The sequence below is a fragment of the Dama dama genome, chromosome 20 (genome assembly GCF_033118175.1).
Source record: "Dama dama isolate Ldn47 chromosome 20, ASM3311817v1, whole genome shotgun sequence".
In the NCBI taxonomy this organism is placed as follows: domain Eukaryota; kingdom Metazoa; phylum Chordata; class Mammalia; order Artiodactyla; family Cervidae; genus Dama; species Dama dama.
In genome coordinates this window covers 90,598,474-90,617,128 of record NC_083700.1, presented here as the reverse complement: position 1 = coordinate 90,617,128, position 18,655 = coordinate 90,598,474, and the positions used below count along the sequence as shown (strand labels likewise).

Genomic DNA, 18,655 nt, shown 5'->3' with positions numbered 1-18,655 from the left:
TAACTTCTTATCTAGGTTTCCAAACCAAGGTCTACTGTTCTTCAGAATGTGTATCTTCAAGACCAAATGGTGCTTTTGAGAAAAAGTACATTGTTCTGATCACCTTCTATCTTCTGCACCAAGACTTTTGGCTAAGACAAAGAAACGATGTTCTGTAGAGGGTCATTTATATTAGTTTAAAAATAGAAGGATGAAATTTCTGGAGTGAAAAGCTCAGGAAGCATTGCTTTAGAAGATGACACAAAGTTTAGGATGTAACTTTTACTCTTTTCCTTTGAACTTTCAGGTCCTTTAATCCATTTTTCCCGTTACTGGGCTGTTTCACAACGCCTGGAGTCCAGCTCTGGGCAGTTTGGGCCATGCAGCATGTCTGCAGCAAGAATCGTATGTACCAAGAGAGAATTGTGTTTGAATGTAATTCTTGTCCTTCAACTATATTGTTCTGGGAAAAAAAAGAAGCTTAAAATTAAAATGATGTGTATATTCAGTGTTTAGGACATTGTTGCCAGCACCCATAGTGTGTGGCGAAGTAAAGTATTTAAATCAGGTTTCATGTCATTTTTTATTTTTCATATGATTCTTTTTTGAAGGCTGTGATGTGATATAACTCTTTTGTCAGTATTTATTAATATAAACTCATTCCATAGGTGATTTGAAATATTAAAAAGAGGCACATAAATATACCTTAATGGTAAAGTATAAATTATATTTTCTTAAATTAAAAATCAGAACCAAGGAAAAATAATTTGAAAAAATTAAAAGATAGAGGGAAGATAGTAGAATTTAGATATGTAGGCCATTCATACTAATTGATACACTGTCTGTGACTGGGCTGCAAGTAATCAGCTACATGATTCTCTTTCTATATATAAGAGAGAAGAACATTATATATCCTCAAAGGGGTATAAAGCTTTTCTGCACAATTAACTACAAGTTAAATTTCTTTTATAGAGCCTATTTTAATAGGGGCTATGTTATACATGGCCTTATATAAGAATGTGAGAGTCGTTTTTTTAACAATAGTGTTTTAAGTAGCAGTACTGTTTTGTTATATTTCTTTCTTGTTGCATTCTTTGATGAACACATATCACAAAAAGAGAACTCAACAAAAGTTCTTCTTTGTCCGGTGAATAGAGGAAGATGGTTTAGGGAATGGGAAGCGACAGAGAAAACCACCTTGTACCCACCTAAAACTCCACCTGGAAGCTTTTTTGCCTCCTCCCACTAAATTCCTGGAGCAGAGTTGCTCATTCATAAACATAAGACTGCCTCATTAGCTACACTAAACGGCCTCTGCTATAAATTTTTTTTTCCTTTCTCTGTACCTTTAGGTTCTGAGAACTCTCAGTATTATTATTTTTTTTTAACAGTCTATCTGATTTTATACCCAGCCTCTAATCTCCAGGCTTCTTTGCTCATTACTCTTCACAGACTCATAGGAGAAAATAAAACATAATGAATAAATAATAGTGCATTTTCATTTAACTGGTGCCATTTTTGTGACTACTCTTAGGTGTTGGTGTTTTTTCAGGTTTACTCTGTGAAATGAGTACCCTGAAGAAATTCTATAATGCACTGTAATTTGGATATTGTAGATTATTGTATCTCCAACTCAGGTAGTTCAGGTTCTTACTTTCTTGCTTCCCTGTTTATATTTAAATGGAATTTACTTCTCCGTTTGCACTAAAAAGTTTTAATGCACTAAAAAGCTTATAACTTTTAAAAATTAAGAGTTAGTGTAGCATAGTGATTAAGAGCACACAAGACTATTAATACCTGGATTCAAATCATGTTCCACCACTTACCATGTATGCCATCTTGAGCAAATTATTAAATCTAGGACTTCAGTATCCACATTTGTTAAATGGAAATAATAATAGTACCTGTTTCACACATTATAATGAGCATGTTCCCGTATTTTGGGAAATTTTTGGCAACATGATTTACAATAATCACTTAATCTTTATTTTATGGTGTATTAGTTTCCTAAGGCAAATGTAACTAAGTACCAAAAATGGGTGGCTTAAAATAACAGGAACATTTTGTCACTCCGTTCTGGAGGCTCAGAAGTCTAAGGTGTGAGTAGGGCCATGCTTTCTCTGATAGCTCCAGGGGAGGACCCTTCCTTACCTCTTCCAGCTTCTGGTGTTTGCTGCTCCGTGTGTCTTCATATCATCTCTTCTGTGTGTGTGTGTGTCTGTTTCTGTGTCCGGATCTCTCCTTTTCATATGAACATCAGTCACAGTGGATTAGGGCCCACCCCAATGGTATCATGTAACTTCACTAATTATATCTGCCTACACCCCTGTTTCCACATAAAGTCTCATTCTGAAGTACCAGGCCTTAGGGAGTGTTAGGACTTTTTAACCTATCTTTTGAGAGGGATACAATTTAACCCATAACATTGGCTATAAATTTATTAAACTTGCCTAGCTACATCCCTATTGATGAACATTTAGGTAGTCTACCTTTTAATTTAAAAATTATACTCAAGTGCTTGTTTTTACAGAGATATTCATTGCATCATTATTTATAATAGGAAGTAACTCTAAGTAGCCTAGAGGTCCAGCAATAGGGGAATGTAAAATAATGTTGAAAGATCCAGACAGTGGAATATCAGTGAAGAAGACATGATAGAAAAGTTTATAGGCAGAAACTTACATTCTGGGTCAGGACAGAGTAACTGGTACCAGAGTAGCTCACCAACCATAAACAATAGAAAAATGGGGAAATTTGAAACAGTTTGTTCTAGACCTGTAGACAAAGAATTGCAAGGATCCTGATCCTTGAAAGGAGGGAACAAATGAGAGGGCTTTGTCACCTGGTTCCTCTTGGCCATGCCTCCTCCAGGGGCTTGAGGAACATGGTGGAGACTGGAACAAAGGGACTGAGAACAGCCACAGCCTGGCGGGGGTGAGGGGTGCTCCTAGTGGCCCAGGAAAGAAGGAAGCTGGCTTGCTGTTAAGAATCACAGATCCACGAGAGGACGCCAGCCTTTTCTAGTCAACACAGCTTTGCCCAAAGCCCAAAGAAAGCCCATTTCTTTGCCCAAAGAAACGTCTCCCCTGGCCACAGAGCAGAGCAGACAGCCTTCTACCTCCTGGAGGAGATGGACACAGGGCAGGCAGGGAGGGCTGTTGCAGGGGAGAACGAAAGTAGTTGTTTCTTGAATGAATAAGAGTGTGTCCAGGGAGGTGGTATTGAAGATGCCTACAGTGGCCAGTATGGGGAGTCTGGAAGGCCAGGACCCCTCAGAGGGGTCCTGCCATAGGGCCAGTCTCCACTTGGCCCTGTGGGCCTGGGCAGGGCTGCCCTAAATGTCGTGCCAGGCACAGACACCCTTAGGGAAGATTTCAGTGGGTCCAGGGATGAGGCCTGGTACATTGATTAGGAGAGGGCAGCCTGAGGGGGTGTTGGCAGAGACCTTTCAGGATTGTAATCAGGGTTCCCAAGGTGAAGAGATGCTGGACCACGCCAAACTGGAAGAAGCCTCTGTTTTGGCAACCTGAGTCCACCCTTGGTGGGCAGCTCACCGCTCATACACATGGACATGTGAATGGGCCTGCATACACACACAGGGCATGTGCTCGAGTAGATAACCGCACGCTGATGTGGCCTGCCCCAGCCCACACGCAGCACCACCCTCAGACTCTGGAGTTCCCCTCTCAGAGACCTGCCTCCAGTGTGCCTGCATCTGAGGGTCTCCCCAGCAGGGCACAGGCAGGGTGACTGGACTGCTGTGGGCCCTTGGGGGGTGCAAGGAGGTCAGGGAGGCATGGGGAGGTGGGTGGGGAGGCAGGCCCGGCTGCAGTTCCAGTGGCCCCGCTGTTTGCCATCAGATCACACTGTGTGCTGAGAGTCAAGCATGGAACAAGCTCTACAGAATCCCTGCCTTTCTTCCTGGAGGGATTTACTGGAGTAGCATAGGGGAATCACGTACAGCTCAGCAATGTCATTGGATGGAGGAGACAGAAATCAGAGTGCAGCAAGACTGAGGTGCCTGAAGTTTGGGGGCAGAACAATGCAGTTACATCTAGAAAGAACTCCAGAAATCTTCATAGGAGTTTCTTGAGTCTTAGGCTGAATACTAAGCTGTACATGCCTAGGTTGAGACTCCTTGAGGCCAAATACCGAAGAGCTGCTAACTGAACAACATGAGCTTACACAGGGTTGGAAAATATTTAAATTCTAAACAGTGGAAAGAACATAATATCTTTCACTGCAGATGCCAAAAGAGCCAGAAGAGGTTAGCCCTAAATTAAAGGCTTCTCTAAAGCAACCCTACAAAGCTTAGAAAACAAGTCTTAAAATGATCAAGCTGCTCTGCAAAAACTGTCTGCCAGAGAAAAACAAAGCACTCCTTTAAAAAAGACAACAAAGTCTACACCCAACAATATGTTTAGTTATATGATGGGTTGCTAGATGAGAAAAGCAGCAGAAAAATATGATCTATAACCAAGGGAAAAATCAGACAGTTGAAACAAACCCAGAAATGATAGTGATGATGGAGTTAGGGGAAAATTAAAAACATTTTTTATAGATATGATTCAAGATTTTAAAGAAAATTTGAATACTAAGAGGAGGAAAAGTGAAGTATAAAAAATAAATAAAAATTTAACATGAAAAATATCTGAGTGAGCTTAAGAGTAGATACACAGAAGAAAAAAGGTCAGTGAAATTGAACACATAGCAATAGAGAATATCCAAACTCAAAGAAAGCTGGTTGAAAAAAAAAAAAGGAACACCAGAAGTATCCTGATGTAAATACCAGGCAAAGACATAAGAAAAGAAAATTACTGAACAGTATATCTCATGAGCACAGATGAGGATATTCTTTTTAAAAAAATGTGAACAAACAGAACCTAACAGTGTATGAAAGGGACCAAGGAGGTTACTCCAAGAATGCAAAGTTGGTTTAAGATTTGAAAATCAGTATGTTTCTTCCTATTACCAGACCAGGAAAGAAAAGCAATCTAATCATCTTTATAGATGCAGAAAGGCAGACCATTGGCCACTGCCTATGAAAGCAGGGATTTTTACTACTATTCAGTTTTTCTATCCTTGCTGGGAAAACAGTTTGCAGTTCATTCCACAGAGGTGTTTTGGATTTTACCTTTTTCAGTCAGAGTGATGACCTTCCAAACAGAATGTTGTCTGTTTACCTTGGAGTTGCTGTCCACAAACCGGGCAGCTCTTTGTTGGTTAGTGGAGAGCGGCTTATGTGCCACTGTCCAAGTGACAATAGAATCTGGCAGCTCCTTGTGCAGTTCCAAAGCCAGTACTAGTGAGAAAGAGGCTCCCTTCTCATGAGTATCCCCTCCTTACATTCTCCAGGTAGCATGACCCTATGTAAGCCAATTCCATTGTATCATTTAACTCTTCTGGGCATTGTCATTCCCATTAGAGTGTTTCTCTGACATCACTCAAAAACATTGTGGCTCTTTCAGGTTTGAAGATCATTGTTTGTCCTCCAGTCATAAGGGTAGCTTCAGTTAATGTCAAATAGCAAGGTAGAAAATGCCCTTACATGGAAATTCTTAGTCCAAAGTCCCAGTAGTCATCTCTGGTAGGCTCACAGGCTTTTGCCGTAACCCCCAGTCTGTCCTTCACATAGGACTATCACACAGAGAATTTGTCCCTACTAGCACTCCAGCCCCTGTTCCACACTGCATTGGCTAGGGCAGTCTTACTCGTTCCCATTTAGCATATCCTATTAACATTGCTTGAAAGAAGGATTTATATGCTTTCTGTTTTATGATGTTAAGTAGGGAAAACATCCCCCAATCAGTAAAATGTTCATCCTCATAATATAGTCGGATAAAGGAAATGTAACCACTTCACACACCAATTCTCCTACAAACTTTTACCTTAATTCTGTTAATCCTTATATTCCTAACTGCAGTCTCCATTAGGACTTCATCCACAGATTTTAATCTTATAATACTAAATAGGAGAGTGTTTCCCAGCCATACATAATCCTCATTTCCATAAAATATTCAGGTAGAAGAGGCACAGCTTCTTTATAGAAAGTCTGTTTAAACATTCCAACTTTCATAATCCTGTCAATCCTTACATTTTTATTTTCTCTCAGTCTAATTTTAGCCCACATCAGGGCTTCACCAGTGGGTTTTGGTAACTTCTTTACTTCTTGACTAAATTACCCACTCTTGTGCAAAATTCTTTAAGTCCCCAGTAAGGAGTCAAGCCAAGGAGTCCTGGCCTTTTGTCAGTCTTTGTCTTGATTAGATAAAACAAATGCTGGTCAGGTTTGGATCCATCTCTAAATGCCATTGGTAACTTTAACCTTTAGTAACCATAGTTCTGACTATATGGACCTTTGTCGGCAAGGTGATATCTCTGCTTTTTAATATGCTGTCTAGGTTTGTCATAGCTTTTCTTACAAGGAGCAAGTGTCTTTTAATTTCATGGCTGCAGACACGGTCTGCAGTGATTTTGGAACCCACAAAAAGAAAATCTGTCGGTTTCTCCTTTTTCCCCATCTGTTTGCCATGAAGTGATAGGACCAGATGCCATGATCTTTGTTTTTTGAATGTTGAGTTTTAAGTCAGCTTTTTCACTCTCCTCTTTCACCTTCATCAGGAGGCTCTTTATTCACCTTCATCAAGAGACTCTTTAGTTCCTCTTTCTGCCATTACAGTGGTATCATCTATATATCTGAAGTTGTTGATATTTCTCTTGACAGCCTTTATTCCAGCTTGTCATTCATCTAGCCCAGCATTTCACATGATGTACTCTGCATATAAGTTAAATCACAGGATAACAATATTCAGCCTTGATGTACTCCTTGCCCCATTTTGAACCAGTCTGTTGTTCCATGTGCAGTTCTAACTGTTGCTTCTTGACCAGCATACAGGTTTCTCAGGAGGCAGATAGGGTGGTTGTGATCCACATAGTCTGGCTTAAGCGTAGTCAGTGAAAGTTCTTGATTCACGTACTAATGAAGCTTAGCTTGAAGGATTTTGAGCATTACCTTGCTATCATGTGAAATGAGTGCAGTTGTACAGTAGTTTGAACATTCTTTGGCATTGCCTTTCTTTGGGATTGGAATGAAAACTGACTTTTTCCAATCCAATGGCCACTGCTGAATTTTTCAAATTTGCTGACATATTGAGTGCAGCACTTCTAACAGCATCATCTTTTAGGATTTGAAATAGCTCAGCTGGAATTCCATCACCTCCACTAGCTTTGTTCATAGTAATACTTCCCACTCGACTTCACATTCCAGGATGTCTGGCTCTAGGTGAGTGACCATACCCATCATGTGTATTCGGGTCATTAAGACCTTTTATGTATAGTTCTTGTATTCTTGCCAGCTCTTCTTAATCTCTTGTGCTTCTCTTAGGATCTTGTTGTTTTTGTCCTTTGTTTTGCCCATCTTTGCATGAAATGCTCCCTAGTATTTCCAATTTTCTTGAAGAGATCTCTAGTCTTTCCCATTCTGTTGTTTTCCTCTTACTTCTTTGCACTATTCATTTACAGAAGACTTCTCTCATTTTTCCCTGCTGTTCTGTGGAACTCTGCATTCAGTTGGGTTTCTTTCCCTTACTCCTTTGTCTCACTTTTTTTCTTTTCTCAGCTGTCTGTGAGGCCTCCTCAGACAACCACTTTGCCTTCTTGCATTTCTCTTTCTTTGGGATGATTTTGGTCACTACCTCCTGTACAATGTTATGAATCTCAGTCTACAGTTCTTCAGGCACTCTGTCTACCAGATCTAATGCCTTGAATCTATTCTTCTCCTCTCCTGTATAATCATAAGGGATTTGATTTAGGTCATACCTGAATGGCCTAGTAGTTTTCCCTACTTTCTTCAATTTAAGCCTGAAATCTGCAATAAGAGTCTGATGATCTGAGCCATGCTCAGCTCCAGGTCTTGTTTTTGCTGACTGCATAGATCTTCTCCATCTTCGGCTACAAAGAATATAATAAATCTGATTTCAGTATTGACTGTCTGGTGATGTCCATGTGTAGAGTTGTCTCTTGTGTTATTGGAAGAGGGTGTTTGCTATGACAATATTCTGTTAGCCTAATCCCTTGAATTTATTTGTCACCTCCACTGTATTGGCTCAAAACGTTTTCAAGTCATATGTCTGATAAAGTGCTTGTGTTCAAAATATATCATGTACTCTGAAAACTTATGATAAGAAAACAAAATGAGTTAAAAAAACAAAAGAATGGACAAAAGAGTTGAAGAGTCTCTTCATCAAAGATTTATAGATGACAGGGAGACCTGCCTGGTGTCCCGTGGTTAAGAATCTGCCTTGCAATGACGAGGATGCAGGTTCGAGCCCTGGTTGGGAAAGGAAGAGCCTCCATGCCAGAGAACAACTAGTCTGTGTGCCATAACTACTGAAGCCTGTGTGGCACAACTAGAGATCTGTGCACTGCAACAGAAGATCCTACAGGACATAGTGAAGATCACACGCGCTACAGCTAAGACCTGACACAGCCTAATGAATAATAAATAAATATATATTTTTTAAAGTTTACAGATGGCAAATATACACGCATGAAAAGATGCTCAACATCATTAGGATATATGTATAGATCAATGCAATAGAATTGAGAGTCCAAAACAACCCATTCATCTACGGCCAGATGATTCTTGACAAGAGTGCCAAGACAATTCAGTGGGAAAAGAACATGTTTTTCAACCAATAGTGCTGAGAAAACTGAGTAGGCATGTGTTAAAGAAGGAACTTGCATGCTTACCTCATGCCTATATGAAAGTTAATTCAAAAATGGGTTATTGGCCTAAGTATAAAAACTGCATTTACATATGCATAAACACATAAAACTTTTTAAAGAAATAGATATAAATCTTTATGACACTGGATTAAGCAATGTTTTCTTATATAGGACACCAAAAGCATAAGTCATAAAAGAAAAACTAATCTGATTTAATAAAAATTTTTAACACGTTTGTACTTTAAAGGACATCATCGACAAGGTGAAAAGCCTACTCAGAATGGTTGAAAATATTTGCAAATTATATACCTAATGAGGGACTTGTTTTCAAAATGTATAAATACAATAATAAAAAGAAAAATGACCCAGTTTAAAATTGGCAAAAGATCTGAATAGACCTGTCTTCAGAAAAATATACACATGGCCAATAAGCAGATTAAAAACAGTTCAACATAATTAGAAAAATATAAATTAAAACCATAATGAGATACCACTTTATAACTGCTAGGAAGGCTGCTTATAATCAAAAAGATAGACAGTGGCATGTGTTTATGAAACAACTGTCTCATTCATCGATGATGAGATTGAAAAATTATACAGTCATTTCAGAAAACAGTGATTTCTTATAAAGTTAAACATACATTTAGCATTTGCCCAGCATTTTAGGTGTTTCCTCAAGATGAATGAAATGAAAAGTTCACAAAATACTTATATTAATAGGATGATTATAGCATTTTTAGTCATTGTAACAAAATGCTGGGGGTCAGGGGAGAACATCCAACAAATGTCCAGTACAGTAACATTAAAAACACGTGGTGTGTTCAATACAATGGAATACTTCTCAGCTTAAAGCAAAGAACTACTATATACAGGTAATAACTTGAATACATCTTAAAAACATCATGTTGAACAAAAGTAGACAGACACAAGATTACATACTGGATGAGTCCATTTATGTGAAGGTCTAGGCAAAAATCTACATCGCAGAAATTAGAACAGTGGTTGCTTGGGATAAGAGGTGCAGGAGAGATTGACTGCAAAGGTGCAGGAAACTTTTTTTGTTGTTGAAAATATTCTATATCCTGACTGTGTTGGTGGTCACACCAGTGTATCTGTTGTTCTTGTTCAGTATCTCCTGGAGTTTGCTCAAATTCATGTCCATTGAGTCGATGACATTATCCAACCATCTCATCCTCTGCCTCATATAACTATAGATTAAATTGGGTGTATTTATTGCATGTAAATTAGACTTTAATAAATATGACTAAAACTAAAAAAATTTAAAAGGCACACGTACAGTAAATTCCCTGGTGTTCCAGTGGTTAGGACTCTGTACTTTAACGACCGAGGGTCCTGTTTCAGTCCCTGATCGGGGAACTAAAATCCCACAAGCCAAATAGCACAGCCCTCTCCCTACCCTCAGCCCCTCAAAAAAAGCATGTGTGCAAAAAAAAAATATTTTTTTAAGTTTTAAAAATGTTTTATTTATTTAGGCTGCTTTGGGTCTTTGTTGCGCGCCAGCATTTTCTGGTTAAAGCAAGCAGGGCTACTCTTTAGCTGTTGTGCTCAGGCTTTCCATTGCGGTGGTTTCTGTTGTTGTAGAGCCTGGGCTCTAGGGCTAAGTTGCCTCAGGACATGTGGAATCTTCCCAGACCAAGGATCAGAACCTGTGTCCCCTGCATTGGCAGGCAGATTATCAACCACTGGACCACCAGGGAAGTCCAAAGAAAAATTTTTTTAAATAATGAACATTGGCATGTACAATATGACTGCCATTAAATTTTTTTTAAACATTGGAAATGAATTAAAGTACCTATCTTACCCATGTTTTGGGGTCAAAGAAATTTTCTTTTCTGGACTGCCTGTCTTATGGTTATGATTTATATATACATTATATAATACATATATAATGTTATGAGTGTTATCTATGACCTGTATGTGAGTCCTGCAGTGTAACATCATCACAGACATTTATCAAGCTCTAACTTATGTTAATGGGCAGTAATAAAACAGCTTAAATTTAAGTGAATAGATAAAAATTATTCCACAAAAAAGGGAGTTAAGTCTTTTAAGGAAAGCTCTTTCTCCTGTTTTCTTTCAGCTTCAAGGTACTGCAGCATGCTGATTGAGGAAGGAGGGTTGCAGCATTTATACAACATCAAAGAACACGAACAGACTGATCCCCATGTCCAGCAGATTGCTGTGGCCATTCTGGACAGCTTAGAAAAACACATTGTACGCCATGGGAGGCCACCTCCCTGTAAAAAGCAGTCCCAGGCCAGACTAAATTGATAGCCATAGGTAATTGGATAACGGAGTCACAGAAATTCTTTTTGTGATAAATTCACTTGGAATAGCTTACCCTCTGTGATGTTTGGGGGGTTTCTCTGATAAGAGTCATAAGATGAGTATGGGATTGACAATGTACAGTACTGCCCATGTGAACAGTCTCTGATTTGTCTTGTGATTTTTAACTTATTAGGCAAGAAGGGTCTCTTCCTTCATCATTGCCTTTTAGGAAGATTTCCACATCTTTCAGTGTTTGAACTTACCTGTGCTTAAAATTCTACAGTTTTATGATGAAGTTTGCACGAACCCTTAGGCCAGACTTTTCTGATTTTTAAAGTCCCTTCCAATCAATTTGCAGCTTCACATAAGCTGTTAACTTGATTGCTGGCACTGCTTCAGTTGTAAATTTTATACTGCTTCTGTATAAAATGCCTTTATTCTCTGTCTGTGTATCTTTTATAAGATGTCCTTCTTAGTGTGAAAGAATGGAAATCTGAGTCCTCCCCTTGTGAAAGCTACTTACTGGCTAGTGCCAGGATGGCTGGCAGAAAATACATTAAAAACTACTAAGGGAGAATAGAGGTTAGGAACTGGGAAAAGGCCTGCTCTTGAGGTATTTTTAAGCTGGGACTGGCTGATCTTCTGGAACCCACCTCTCCTAAGACACTGAGCAGTAGCTTGTTCTTCGTATTAATTTTTGGAGGCGTGGACTGCTGCTTCCTATACAGACTGCAGGTTACTCTCTAGAAATATTTCTCCAAGCTACCATGGTGTAAAATATTACAGCATTCTGTGTTAGAGATTAATTAACTGTCTGAATCTCTTTATGTCATATTGTGAAAAAATCATCTCTTGCTAAAACCGACCATTCTTTTCTCTCTATTTCAAAGTCATTTTGTTCAGTGGAATAGAGACCATATGTGGTGTTACCTGGTCACTTAAAATAATAATTAACAACAGTAAATTTTGCCACAAGAAGTTAATTTTCTTTTGTTTCAAAATACATGTATTTTACTGTTTTCATGTTGGGGAAAGATATCCACATCTCACTGCCAAAAATAAATAAGAAGAATTAGATGATTGTTAAATGTAATGATTCTAGTTGCAATGCAGAAAAGGAAATATTTTGTGATAGGTTATTTTTTAGACAGCTGTCTTTTCTTTAGGAGAGTTGTTATAGTAAAGAATCAGTTATCAGTAATGGCAGTTGGGAGGCAGCAAGTCACCAAAAGAGTTATTTTCCATTTTAAATTTTAGGTTGTGAATAAGGTTAACCTGCAGTCTTAGATAACTGCATTTTTTTCATAGATGGCCAAAATGTTTTCAATAGAGATTTTAAATGGTACATTTAAATCATTGTGATCATTCAGAAGCATTTTTATTTAGAAAGGAGCTGGCTTATTAGTATGCTATTAACATTTTGACATACACGTTTCATACCACTATCACAATAATCATACTTGAATTATTTGGTACTCCTTCACAGAAATAAAAACTAAAAGAAAATAGGTATTTAGAATTACTAAAAACCATTGTAAATTGTGGGTTAATTCTGACTCAAGGAATTTTTATAGGTGTAAGATAAATTTTCACAGATTAAGTATTTCAAAGGAAATGGAAAATTCTTTTTTAAATGTCCCCTTTTCCTGGATTTAAATATCTAAGGCAAAATGTAGAAAATAGGAAGTCCTACAGTAGCTTAGAAGTTGCTAGCTGGGTGGACCATTTCCAGGTCTTCTGGCTTATGTAGTTAAGGAAAAGCCTATTTGAGAAGTTTGGCTTCAAGTTTCTGTTGTATCCTATTCAAAACAAAAGTACATGCTCCTTGTAGGCTAATCCTAGGATTTTTGTCTTTATAAATTGTTTTCAAATATGGCTAAAAATGTATGGAAAACAATTAACCCCTTCATTACTCAGAATAACTTGTTGATAGATGAAGACTCAAATATATTTAAATTGAAATTTACTATTTTGAGCACTGGTAATGGCCAGTTATTTCTGAGTCTTAAAAGCAAAATAATTAGGCACATCCCAGATAGATAAAATTTTTAGTGCCTTTGTGATTGGGATGACTCTTAAAATTGTGTATCTAATTATGGCACGGAATTGTCTATAAGATCTTAAATCTGACTACAATTCAGTATATAATAAATTGAAGGCTTCCCTGGTGGCTCAGATGGTAAAGAATCTGCCTACAATGCAGGAGACCCGGGTTTGATCTCTGGGTTGGGAAGATCCCCTGGAGAAGGAAATGGCAACCTATTCCTGTATTCTTGCCTGAAGAATTCCATGGACAGAGCAACGTGTTGGGCTATAGTCCATGGGGTTGCAAAGAGTTGGACATGACTGAGCAACTTTCACTCATTCATATATAAATTATGAGGTATAACTGGCCTGTCTCTTAAGATAGAATCTATTCGGCCTCCTGTTTGCATTTGTACACTAGAATGTAATGAAACTTGGTGCCTTCAAGGGTTACCTCTTCAGTGGGTTAGAGGTGCTGTTTCAAGCACAATTTAGACTAGGGTTGAACCACTCATTGCTCAAATCATTGGTGCGCTCAGATATTGCAAATTATCACTACATAAGTCCACAAACAGCAAGGTTTAAACCTACTAAAGGAAATGGGATTAGACTTTTTAGACTGCAATGATGCATGTTATCAATGAGTAAAACAAGAGCAGTCTGAAATTAAAGCAGAAATAATTAAGGTATATCATTCTTCCCATCAAGTAAATTTTGCTGTTCTCGTTATACTCTAAAAAAATCATTTTGTCCTTTTGCAGTTGAAACATAAATCAAGTAGTAATAAGTTACTTTACTCTCTGGCCAAATACTCAGTGGCTACTGATCTTAGCTGAGAATTTTAAAAATGATATCAGACTCACAGACCCAGGAATTGACCTTAAATGTTGCTGCTTCTCACTCCTGGACAGAAATGCTATTTGGTGGCACTAGTCAATTCAAGTGAATGACCCAGGTGGAGGTGAATCCCACACGGCAACTGTGGAAATTTAATTTCTTATCTTTGGTTTGCAAGCTTCCAAAGAATCAGGGATTCATGTTTTAAAACACTGGTCCTAAACATCCAGCCTAGGAAGTTGATCTTGCTGGTGGGACCTTTTGAGTTGGCCCTTTTTCTCCCCAGTCAAGTCACTGGGCTGTATTTTAAATTATGCATTGCTCAGGATAGTATTGGGCCATATTCTAGATCTTTGGAACACACTTTGATGAAAACATACTTTGTTTCACTGTGTGCTGAATTAGGGTAGAATCAATTAATAAACCATGGTTTTGGCTTAGTGCTTTAGAATGTCTGACATTGTCCCTCCCCCTGCTCTCCACCCCTTATGAAACACTGTGCAGCAGTACCCAAGGTTGAAAAAGAGGTCATGAGTAGCCAGGAAAATAAACTTCTGTATTGTATATGTTGAAACCTACCCTTCTCCTGCCTTTTAATAGTATGTTTACATTATTTGGTTATTGTGCAACTTTTATCTTGAGATAAACAGTATTAAACTGAAGATATAAGTTAAAGGCAGTGTCATACTGTCAGCTGATGTGGGCAGTTTTATCTGTATGTTACTTTTTTGGGGACTATATGGCTAGGGTTTCCAAGTAGTGTTCTGAGACAACTTACAGAGAGATTTGCGAACTTATGGTTTCCCTCTGAAATCCTTTGTAGCATTGGATATTGAGTATTTAAACTTTACCATTTGCTTTGTATTGACACATTTTTCATTTTTTTGTGTTAACTCATGAACTGTTTATTTAAGTAATAATGCAAATCCAAGCTTCATCCAGTGATGAAAATAGCAGTATGATAGAAGATTTTGCTGAGTGTGCTTAAAATGAGTAATTGCTTTATCTTTTTTAGTGTTTCATAGATTTTGCATGACATGTACACTCCTAATTATGCATTCTTTGGTTTCCAAATCTTAACTGAAGACATTCAATGTTAACCCAAGAAAGAGCTTTCTCTGCCTGTTTTTACCCTCCCCCAAAATTTTTAATAAATTATGGGAAAATCAATGCTATTTCTCATTTTCTGGATGAAGCAAAGCTCTGCTGGAGAGCACAACCTAATTGCATAGCTAGACAGAATGGCTGTTAAGAATATTTAGAAAATCCAAATATATCAAATTATGAGAAATAATAATTTGTTAATAATATGTGCTTAATTTTTGAAGTTACTCTGGAAAATTGTTCAAATTGGGTTCTTTTAAGCTTATTTTAATTAGCTTAGAAGCAAGAAGCTACTTAGCTAATGAAAGCTGTAACATACTTCATAAAAGCAGGAAATTCTTGAGAGCATTTAATAATGGGAGGACGTTATGTCAAGATTTATACTCTCAGATAACCTGTAAGAATAAAATTTTAAATCCCTGACTTTTGTAGAATTCCCACTGTCAAATTCTCACTGACTTGTGAGTGTGGAAAAAGGTATCTTTTGCTTGCATTCTGGTAGAAGAGTTCAACTCTTTTCAAAAGATATGAAAAATTCATTGGAAAATATGTATACATTTCAAAGTCTACCAGTTATCTGGACTGAAGGCACTGTTCTCACTGTGGCCAGATGAATGGGAGTGTCCTGTACCTGAATCATGCTAGATATTAAATCAGGACATTGTTAGATATTAATGTTGTGTGTACAGATTTTTGTTTGGGGTTTTTGGTTTTTTTTTTGCTTAAATAAATGTTACAAATTTTATGTAAAGTGTGTCTTGTCTACATTTATTCTAGACATTTGCTTTAAAATTTTAAACTAATGCAGATTCCTTGGTCATCCACTTATAACAAGTGCTTTCTCAATTGGCTTTCTCAAAGGCCAGTGGTTTTACTGCAAAAATTTCCAGTGGTTTTTTTTTTTTTTCCAGGACCTGGAACTCCATTCATTCATTTCCTTAAATTCCCATGCTAGGTGCTGTTTGGGCTTCCCTGGGGGCTCAGACAATAAAGAGTCTGCCTGCAATGCAGGAGACGTGGGTTCGACCCCTGGGTCAGGAAGATCCCTTGGAGAAGGGAATGGCTACCCACTCCGGTATTCTTGAGTAGAGAATTCCATCGACAGAGGAGCCTGGCAGGCTACAGTCCACGAGGTCACAAAGAGTAGGACATGACTGAGCACCTAACACAAACACAGGTACTGTTCATGTGTTGGAACTTATATAAGTCCTTCAGAAAACATAGTTTTGTCAAGAAGAGGAAGTAGTAAACAGATAAATATTACATAACACAGACCACTCCACAGTATTTGTTTAGAGCCACAGAAACTATACCTAATCAAGACTGGGCTCCCATCAGACAGCCCAAGAACACTTCTAAAGAGCATATCTGAGTTGATAATCATTCACACAACTATTGAGATAATTAACTGGCTTTATTGTTTAAGTGCATTTAGTGAGGGAGGCTACCAAAACACATAGTATTATTAGGAACTGCCCACCCTGGCCAGGCACCATAGTAACCATTTGCATGAGTGATTTTATGACAGGAGGTCCTAGTGAGGAACATGGAACCAATAAGCCACCACCAACCAGGAGAGTTTGGGAAAAATCAAAAGGGGATACCACGTGTTGGACCACCTCCCAGAATCCTCACTGGTATCCACCTTGGCTGAGCAATGTGTGCACACCAAGAAGGACTCAGAGTGATTGGCCAAAGACAACCCGGAAACTAATTCCATCACCATAAAACCCAAGACTGTGAGCTAGGTGGCAGAACAGTTCTCCCAGATTCCCTTACCCTACTGCTCTCCACCCGGGTGCCCTTTCCAATAAAATCTGCTTTGTCAGCATGTGTGTCGCCTCGGACAATTCTTTTCCATGTGTTAGACAAGAGCCCACTCTAGGGCCCTGGAAGAGGTCCTCCTTCCTGTAACAATATAAGAAGTCCATGGCCAGGAAGAGTCCTTAGTAACTTTAGTTTCAGAAACCTCATTTTATAATTGAAGAAACTAAGTCTTAGGGAAAATTGTTGTTTTTCAGTTGCTGATTTATGTCTGATTTTTTCCGACCCCATGGACTGCAGCACACCAGGCTTTCCTGTCCTTCACTATCTCCTGTAGTTTGCTCAAGAACTCATCATCATTCACTGATGCTATCCAACCATCTCATTCTGTCGACCCCTTCTCCTCCTGCCCTCAGTCTTTCCCAGCATCAGGGTCTTAATGCTCTTGCCCAGAGCACACAGCAGGTCAGTGACAAATTCTGCATTTCAATTCTTCCTTCCAAATTTACAATTATTATTGCAATAATAGCATGAGATTGCTTAGCTCTTAGACAATTGTGATTAAGCATCAAATGAATGGTGCAGAAAAGAATGCACCAAATGGTCTGAAGTGGAGGTTGCCCATCCTTACTGATGGTGTAGGGCAGCATTAGTGTTTAGATGCCATAGAATTGTTGATGAACGGTCACTAGAAATACTGCTGCTTCACTAATACGCAAACATGAGATAGATGTATTAGAGTGATAGGGTTTTTAAAAGTATTTATTTTTATTTATTTGGCTGCACTGGGCCTTAGTTCCAGCTCTTGGGATCTTCAATCTTTGTTGGGGCATGCAAGTTATTTAGTGGCAGCATGGGGACTCTCAGTTATAGCATGTGAGATCTAATTCCCTGACCAGGGGTGGAACCCGGGCCCCCTGCACTGGGAGTGTGGAATCTTAGACACTGAACCACTAGGAAAGTCACCTTTAAAAGTAGTTTTTTTTTTTTTTTAAATAATTTTTATAATAATTACTAGCTTTTCTTAACCTTTCATTGTCTCTCCAATAATTCATTCAATAATAACATGGTATCACTGTGGGCCACACATACTGAGGAAGATAAATACCTTTGGACAATATTTAACCAAACAAGTTGTTGAGCTGTGTTGTCTATAGCCAATCTTCAAAAAGAAAAAAAGCAAGACTTTCTCCATTCTCCCCCCTCCCTTACCCTTTCTAGCAGTTTTTATTATGTAGATTGGCCTAGTCTCTTGGCTAAATTTAAATTCTTTTCTTCTGAGTATCTTTCTACTTCCTATTCCCTATTCTTAATCTGCATTGTAAGAATCCAATGAATAGCTCTGGGTAACTGAATAACTCTTCAAATTGAGAGGAGTGGGTGAATGTCAGAAACCATGAGTACTCACATTACTCTTTTGTGTTTTTATAATTTAAGATTCCAATGCAGTCTGAAAATTCTGCCTATATAAAAGAGCAAGTCACAGGGTGGGAGTATGCAGCTCTTCTAGAAGCCAGCCTTTGGAGCGGGTTTGTGGAAATGACACCAGATTTTGCAGATGAGTGGCTTGTTCCTGTGCATTCGTAAGACAGCTGTTTAAAATCATCTTGCAGTGCCTCAAAAACTGTCACTAAAGGAATGTCTCTCCTAGATTGTGATGTGACTATAAGAGTGAAGAACAACAACAAAAAACCTCAGCTCTCCTGTCACTTTACATCATTACACAGAAACGGAACCATTTTCAATGACAAAGCTAGAATGTGATTGTCATATTTCAATATGGAGATTAAGGAGTTATCAAACACATTTTCTACCTAATTCTTGGTTTCATCAATTCAGTCTTAAATAAAGCCCTTCAAAACTGGAAATAATATGAATAATGAGACAAGTACTGTATTTAACCCTCAAACATGTTGTAAGGGGAAGAGAA

General features: G+C 38.3%; 1 protein-coding gene across 4 annotated transcripts in view; it reads left to right on the top strand.

The window, feature by feature from the left end:
• ZYG11B (zyg-11 family member B, cell cycle regulator) overlaps positions 1-15,706 on the top strand; it is a 73,848-nt gene extending 58,142 nt beyond the window's left edge. For all 4 annotated transcript variants that reach the window (XM_061121876.1, XM_061121872.1, XM_061121874.1 and 1 more), the window contains 2 exons: positions 287-384; positions 10,808-15,706. In XM_061121876.1, the coding sequence (XP_060977859.1) occupies positions 287-384; positions 10,808-10,998 (289 nt within the window). In that variant the 3' untranslated portion in view covers positions 10,999-15,706. The remainder of the gene's footprint in view (positions 1-286; positions 385-10,807) is intronic.
• Positions 15,707-18,655: the final 2,949 nt, after the last annotated feature.